Genomic DNA, 8,518 nt, shown 5'->3' on the forward strand with positions numbered 1-8,518 from the left:
GGCTGTGCTGTTACCAGTAGGGAACGGAACAGAGTGGCCGAACGAAGCAGCAAATAAGCAGTCAAACAGGCGATTCCGATGACGACTTGGCTGGGGTTTGTACCCTGAGTGAGTGAGCTTGTGATCGTGGAGTTCGGTAGTGTTTCTAGTTCGGCGTTGTGCTTATGATGTGATGAATCGTGTCGAAAAGGATTCTCGCCGTCCAACTCGCCACTGCTCAATGCTGCTGCAATTTCGATCCACTAACAACAGCGGCCACCGTGTATTAGTGAGTTGCGAATGGTAGCTGGCCAGACCAAGCGAGCACTACAGGAACGGGCAAAAGGAAGACGTCTAACAGTGAGCTACGGCCAACCAGCCAGCCAGGCTGGGCTCAACAACGATGTGAGCGCATCGACGAGTAGAGCGAACCGACTTCCATCCGATTGCAAGAATGTGTTTATGTCTATGATGACCGACGACAGCAGTGGCAGCGATCAGTAAAAAATCCAGGATCGTTCCTATTAGTAAAGCCTGCACTAGTACGATTACTGCTGTTATTTATATTATCATCGTCCGATCAGACAATTTGCCAAATGTGAGTAACTGTGCCTGTGTAGACGTGAGAGTCGCTCACTTAACGGTGGACAACAACAATAACAATACGGTGGTATATAGATCGAATCGTTTACTGAACGCTGTGTTATGTTGTTGCTGCTGCTGCTGCTGCTGCTGTGCCCCCCAAATCAACGAGCAGCATTCACAGAACGGCGGCAACCAGGCAAAGCTGACTGACCATCGACACGGAGCGGGCACCGAGCGAACAAACAACAACAACCGAATTCAGAACCCCCGACGACAAGCACAGAGATGCACGTCCTACTATTAAAGGATCTACCTAGAATAGCTGATGTATATATGCATGTCGCTCTGCTCGTCTGATATCAAACAACTGCTTTTTCTTGGATAATAATTGTAATAATAACGATAGCAACAGTACGACGTCAATTGCCGTTCAAGTGCTCATTTTTTGCCCTGACCCATGTAGTGTGGGAGTACTGCATACACACCGGTCTATTAGAGGACCGAGGGAGACCGAAAAAGGGGAATACTCGACTGGAGTCTCCAGTGTCCTTTTGTGTGTGGGTGGCAGCAAGCTTCGTACCCGAGTTAATCCTGAAAGGTCGATTCTGTTGTTGTTGTTGTTGTTGTTGTTGTTGTTGTCGTCGTCGTCGTCGTCGTCGTCGTCGTCGTCGTCGTCGTCGTCATCGTCGTCGTCGTCGTCGTCGTCGTCGCCGTCGTCGTTGTCGTCGTCGTCGCCGTCGTCGTCGTTGTCGTCGTCGTCGTCGTCGTCGTCGTTGTCGTCGTCGCTGCTGATACCAGAAGCGGCAGCAGCCTTTTTCTAGTTCGTGATTTTGTTGTCGGTATAATGACAATCGTTAGGTGATGGTTGACAAACCAAGAAGCGCTACGAGTAGCAGTCCCTGCAACCGCCGTCGGCATTATTCCCGTCACTGTCGCTTGTGACGAGTCGGTCGACAGTGTGCTAGCCAAATAATGGCACAGATCGACAAGTAACAATTGTAGCAGGCCCTCGAAAACCACTGAAAACAACGTGGTAGTAATAGAGGCATTCATAGATCTATAGCAACGACTACAAGTGCGGCTCGTCGAAGATTCGCTAGAACAAAAACCACCAGAACAGCAGCAGCAACAACAAGAACGACAAAATGTACAATGACTAGAAGCACTGCTGCTAGTACTATGATTCTATGTTATATTTAAGAATATTAAATACGGCTCGTACTGTATCTGTACATTGAGTGAGTGCGTGTGAGCTCACTGAGCGGGTCTGTAAAACATCTGTGAGCTTGCGTATCGGTCTGTCAGTGCGAGTGTGCGTAATGATTACTGTGTTGCTGATATCAACCACAACCACCCATGCAAGCAATGACTGAGTGATAGATAAGTGCAGCTGCTGCCCGACCAGCGCAGGACCACGCAAACGGGCAGTGATTACTCTTCCGGCGGCCGTCGCCGTCGCTACCGCCACAGCCGCCGCCGATGCTAGGCTGATATAGCAGCAGCAGCAGCAAACGAGAACAACAACTAGCAACGATCGTAGCAAATTGCAACGGCATATGACACGCTTATAGCGTGCTTGTTATCAATTATCCGTTTGTGTTTAACAATAACATTAATAATATTGTATTAAGTTCGATACGGTCTGCACAGTCGGAGATTTGTTCTTTCCCTATCCGCTCCTATGGGTAGCGCTAATCATTCGGATCTCGTCGCGGATCTGCTGTCGATGTTTGCAGTCTACGTTGACTCAGAGGCATTGTCGGCTCGCTTATATCATAGTCAACATTACCGGACGACAGTTGACGCGGCCTAACGCCGTTCATTGCGAGATTCTATTGACCCCATCTCGGAAAGTGTCATTTGTACTACTACAGCAAGTCAATATCGACGTCATTAAGAAGGTGGCCGAAAGGGCTGCCACCGCAGCTAGCGGAAAGTGTAACATACCTTACTGAATTGGACCGCGCCCGAAAACACTTCTCGAGGCTCTATGAATGTACAGGGCGCCATTGCCAAGCCTTATCGAACAAGTTTTAACTGACCAGCAATACATGCCTACATATCTGTGTACCTGTGCTTTTGATTCGCGTGTAGATTCCTCAGTCTGGTGTTGTCTGAAGAGTATTTTAGTAAGTGTGCATGTGTCCCATTGCAGAGAGTGGCAGTTTCTGTTTCTCGTTACTACTACGATTTCCAGCTTTCGACATCTTTTCGTTGGACCACAAAAAAGGAGTCTAGAAGCGGCGTCTCCTTGTGCACGCATCATAAGTGACAGGTGCATAGAGCGTTGTAGTACTGCTGTTACTGCCATCGGCAACAACAACAATAACAGCAGCAGCAGCAGCAGCAGCAGCAGCAGCAGCAGCAGCAGCACTACTACTGTCAATACGATTCGCAGCCCGTTCTTTGGCCAACTAACTGTCTGGTAGCATCCCCCGATACAACGTGCTCTCGGCACCTTTATTACCACGAAATATCGTCGTCGTCGCCGCCGCTGTTCCCATCATCGCGGCCGCTTCCGACTACGGTAGCGTTCACGTTCAGCGACATCGTCGTCGGGCTGGGCCGGGCCACTCGTTCAGCGGTACACGGACAACGGACTCGTGGCAAGAAGAAGCCGCCGACGACGACGACGACGACGAAGAAGAAGAAGAAGAAGGAGAAGAAGCTGCTGCTGCTGTCTTGTTTGAATTCTTCGGCTTTTTTCTCGTTCCTCGCTGCTACTGCTACTGCTGGCGCTGCTTCAGCATTGACCGTCCCGAAAGCACTTCAACTGTTCCGCTCTGTTCCAGCAGTGAGCGTGCAGCTTCAGACACCCGGCTACTTTACGGTCAGAGCGGCCGTCACCCCCACGGTGATAATCGGCTAGTGCCCAGTGCCATTGCCATTGCTGGCTTCACTACTTCCACTTGGCAGCTTCAGCTGCCGGCAACGGCGGCGACGGTGCGGAACAGCGAGAGAACGAAGCAGAAAGATCAGCTTCTCTGCGAGATCAGCGGCAAGCGACAGCTTCTTCTCGGAAGCAGCACCGCGACAGCAGCCAGCAGAAAGAAACTCTGGGAAACATCGGATAAACCGACGGACGGACGGACGGACGGATAGAAGGCAGGCGACTGCCGACAATCCGCCGCTGCTGCTGCCGTTGTCGTCGTCAACCAACGGCCGTCGACAGAACGACGGGCAACGGCGCCGCCAAATCAACCACCAGCAACAACTACTACAGACAGTTCATACTCACCCTGGTGCTGCTCCCGCGAAACATTAACTTAAAGCAGCGACTGCTGCGGAACTGATGCGATACAGCCAGGCGTCGGGTCAGATAGCGCATGCGACAGTGCCAAAACGTCGGCAACAGCAGCAACAACAACAACAACAACAGCAGCAGCAACAACAGCAGCAGCAAAAAGTAGCCCTGTTAGACAACAGGGGTAACGCGACGCAAGAGTAAAGGGGGCTCGCGTTACAGCAGTAAAGCTCAAGTAAATGTCAGGAGGGACACAGAAAGGGAAAAGAAGGAAGAAATAACGAAACGAGTAAATAATAATCAATTCATATGAATAGATCACCACTAATACCAAGTCTACTGATTGATGCAGTCTGTAGGCGTGTGCGCGTAGTTTTTGTTGGCGCTTTTTAATTTCTGGGCAACGAATGAATACTACAGTCTGACAAATTTTACGCTATCTGTACTGAACAAATAAAAATTGAAACCGACAAGAAGACGAACCCCAGTGCCTATTACGTAATATATATATATATATATATATATATATATATACACATATATATATATATATATACGTATATATTTTACATAACGCCACGTGAGTGGCACGTGCATATATGACGGGGTTAATGTGTGTTTAGCTTGTTGCTGGGTCTCCAAAGAAATAAGCATTTAGTTAGAAGGAAGAGATTGAGCATGCGGAAACGGTGAAAAGATAAATGTGGAATTGGAATATATGTTTATAAAAATGGTCATCTATCGCCGGCCAATCAGGATAACGCGCTCCATGTACTACGGCCAATGAGGACAGCGACGACGACAATATCATTGTTGCAGGCGCCCGTACCACTGTTACAATTACTGCTGGTCTAGCGATTGTGTATGCAGCGTGTGTTTTGTTGTGTGCGTGTTCTGGCTCAACTTAGCCGAAGTTAGTGTCGGAAATCGTCAGTCATTTCATAAGGCCGAAGTTGTCAGAAATAATAGCCACCATTGAGATTACCTGCATGTGACAGTGCGCTCAATTATTCGTCGTCAATATTCGTTGTTCTGCTATTTCTCTCTCTTTCCCAGTCCGTTACATATAGGACGCGCGAACGTGCTTCGGCACACAGCCTGGAAGCTCGACGTCATCTCAACGAAACGGTCGCCATCTGTTCCGTTTGTTGGTGCCGTTACCGGCGTTGCTATCCTGTTGTCAAACAGCGAAAGCGAAGGGGTCAACTCGCGCGATGAGGCGTAGGTCGAGTGGCCGACCGGCTCGTGAGCCGTTTCAGCAGCCGACGGCCAAGCTCGTCTAGTCAGCTGACGACGAACTCAGCTCTTTGAATCTCGCCTTAGCTCCATGGAGTCCGCGCAGCCGAACAGTCAAAGCAGCAGCCACGGTCATAGACAGCAACAACAACAACAGCATCAGCAATCTGCACAGCTGCAGCAGCATAGTGCTGGCGCCTTGGACGGTGGTGGCGGTGGCATCAGTGACTCGAAGGCTTTCGGGGGTAGTGGTTACGTCCGTGATCGAGATCGAGACCGGGATAGGGATCAATGCGGCCTTGGCAGCACCAACCATCCTGGTGGTCATCGCGGTTCGTCTCCCGTGGGCAGCGCGGGATCGGGCGGGAGTGGTGGTGGATGCAACACTGGAGGTGGATCAAGCAGTCACTCGCTATCGTCCTCGGCCAGTGGCAAAAAAAACAAACACTTCCACACCAACAGCAATCACAATACAAACCCCTCGAACAGCAGCAGCAGCAGCAACAACAACAACACCAATGCCACGTCATCGTCAGGAGCTCCTGGAGGAGGAAAGCGCAAGGATCGCCGGAATGTTGCTTCAGCTTCTGCCGCGTCCACAAGTGCAGCGAGCTCAGATAGCCACGGCAGGGAGGGCAGAGGTAGCGGTTCGTCGTCGGGCGTGTCATTTGAAAATCAGATTTCAGCAGTGGGTCATATGCAGCAACAGGAAGCGACGACGAATTGTAGCAGCAACAACAACAACAACAACAACCACAACTTAACAATGATGGACTGCAGTAGTAATAACAACAACCTTAATAGTAATAACAATAATAATAATAATAATAACAATGCGAGCTTGGCGGTCAGCCGTAAAGAAGGTAATCTGCTGTCAACAGGGTGCATAAAGACGGAACCGGGCGTAAGAACGCCGCATGGAAGTGACGTACTAGATGACGCGTCGACAGATGATCGTTTGACTGGCGGCGAGTTAAAAGAGTGCTCGCTGGTTGACGAAGATATTATTGATGGATTTGCTATATTGTCATTTCTCACCTATGAAGACTGCCAGGTATGTAAAAACTAGCATGACAACAAAAAAAAACCAAGACATTTCAGATGAGTAATTGTAGCTTACATAGGGTACATGTAACCATGAGCGAGCTTATGCCGAAAACCTCAAAGAACTCCCGCGGTGAAGATTAATATACCGCGTAATATGTATCTGTTGCCACTTTAGTATGATGTATATTCTAGCGGCAATATTGGCATAGCGAATTCAAGATATAGTTTTATCGGCGAAATTTGGGTCAAATAAATATATATGGCCGCTTTGAAAAGCGTAACAACTTTTTGTTTCCACATTCGATCAGAGAGGTTGGTGCATCGACGGTACTGTGAAGCACAATTAGACTCTTCTTGGTTCTCTTGTTTGCCAAGCATTTAGATCGCTTGCGCGTTTTTGCCCCTACTGGGTTAGAAGTTACCACAAAATGGGGCAGCAGAATGTTGACGGGACCGCGGTAATAGATGTAGGTGCACTTTCGTCATTATTTTTCAGCTCTGGATCTGTTATTTGTGTTCATCGTTACTTCATCATTTTCTAGATGCTTATATATTAATTGTTTGTGCCAAAAATGTACAGATTGATTATAATTATTACTTTTGTTATTCTTACTATTAATATCATTATTATCGTTATCGTAGAGGCTTATCGCTGGCCGATGGAATCATCGAGGAGAGTGTTTTGTGCATTGGATGGGACGCACCTGGGCCACCAGCAGGTATTAGTGGAGGGGGAGGCACCCCTGGATGGGTGGGTACACCACCGGCCATAGCCAATCCCATCGCCGACATCGGCCCGCCAGGAATTGAAGGTCCTACTGAACCGCCTTTGCCGCGTAAGCTTGTTAAGCCAGCCGATGGTGGCCCGCCATGGCCCAGAGGGCCTAAGCTAGACAGATAGGGGTGTCCTGGTGGTGGGGCATGTCCGGCGGGACTTGGGCCACCAAGAAAGCCTGGAGGAGCTCCAGGTAAGCCTGCCGCTGCTTGCGCCCCCAGCAATTTGTTTCGTTCAATGTGCTCGCTAAAATTACGTTCGTATGAAAGCTGTTTCTCGAGCTCTTCATTGCTAGCAGGACCTAGGCGCATGCGGTCCGCCGGAGATAAGCCCGTAGTGCCTCCAGGAGGGACCATGGCAAACATAGCTCGATATCGTTCGCTTAGCATTGCGTCCGAGGCTATCATGCGCTGATACTCGGCTGGTGGCAAAGCAGAAGGATGCGCATGACCATGAGGCCACATCAAACCTGGCGTCGGTAATCCAGCCAACCCTGGTGGTGGTGCTGGCAAACCGTAAGGACCAACTCCTGAGGCGTGTCCTGTAGCTGCTTTATGTAGGCTTGCGGCGAAATCCTCGGGCGCACCTTTGCTTGCGCTAGACTTAAGGTCTGCGGCTGCTACCATGCCAGGCAGCTCTTCCTTGATATTCCGAGAACTGTCCCGATCACGTTCTCTAGAAGGTGCTTTTTCTGGATAGAGCGATGACTGTGCCGCGACTCCAGGCGGTGCAACGCTGGGCGCTCCGTTCTTGAGAGGTGTTCGATTTTGCATCGATCGGCCTGTGACGTCGCCGTTCCGTAGAATCCCATCCATTGAGTGTAACGTCTGAAGGTGTTGTTGCTGTTGCTGCTGCTGTTGCTGCTGCTGCTGTTGTTGGTGGTGGTGGTGGTGATGATGATGATGATGGTGTTGTTGCTGTTGTTGTTGTTGTTGTTGTTGCTGCTGCTGCTGCTGCTGCAACTGCTGCAGAAGTCGTTGTTCGCGTTCCCTCTGCTTAAGGCTTTCCTCGTGAACCTTTTTATGACTGTAACAACAAAATAATTTTACTAAAAATATCGCCTGTTTTGCTCATAACTGATCATTTCGTGACTTGGTGAGTATTAGAAGAATTAACACGCCGCGTAAACATGCCGCGTGTGTGCCAACTATCTTGAAGTTTGTTCTTTTCTTTGTCAACTTTCGAGATTGGCTTGACGGACACTGCTTTAGCAATAATAGGAATGGCTGCAAAATAAATTAGTCAGCAAGATTGTTTACTTTTGCGGTAGCAGAACAGCTTCTATTATTTAATCGGCTGCAAAATGAATTAGTCAGCAAGATTGTTTACTTTTGCGGTAGCAGAACAGCTTCTATTATTTAATCGGCTGCAAAATAATTAGTCAGCAAGATTGTTTACTTTTGCGGTAGCAGAACAGCTTCTATTATTTAATCGGCTGCAAAATGAATTAGTCAGCAAGATTGTTTACTTTTGCGGTAGCAGAACAGCTTCTATTATTTAATCGGCTGCAAAATGAATTAGTCAGCAAGATTGTTTACTTTTGCGGTAGCAGAACAGCTTCTATTATTTAATCGGCTGCAAAATAAATTAGTCAGCAAGATTGTTTACTTTTGCGGTAGCAGAACAGCTTCTATTATTTAATCGGCTGCAAA

General features: G+C 48.7%; 1 protein-coding gene across 1 annotated transcript in view; it reads right to left on the minus strand.

Annotated features, from left to right (window-relative positions):
- Positions 1-6,471: 6,471 nt before the first annotated feature.
- The window catches only part of LOC111252581 (uncharacterized), a 14,539-nt gene continuing 12,492 nt past the window's right edge, over positions 6,472-8,518 (minus strand). Inside the window, exon 10 of the mRNA XM_086993768.1 lies at positions 6,472-7,892. Within this exon, the coding sequence (XP_086849894.1) occupies positions 6,725-7,892 (1,168 nt within the window). The 3' untranslated portion in view covers positions 6,472-6,724. The remainder of the gene's footprint in view (positions 7,893-8,518) is intronic.

Source organism: Varroa destructor, unplaced genomic scaffold, assembly GCF_002443255.2.
Source record: "Varroa destructor unplaced genomic scaffold, Vdes_3.0 BEIS01000006.1, whole genome shotgun sequence".
In the NCBI taxonomy this organism is placed as follows: Eukaryota; Metazoa; Arthropoda; class Arachnida; order Mesostigmata; family Varroidae; genus Varroa; species Varroa destructor.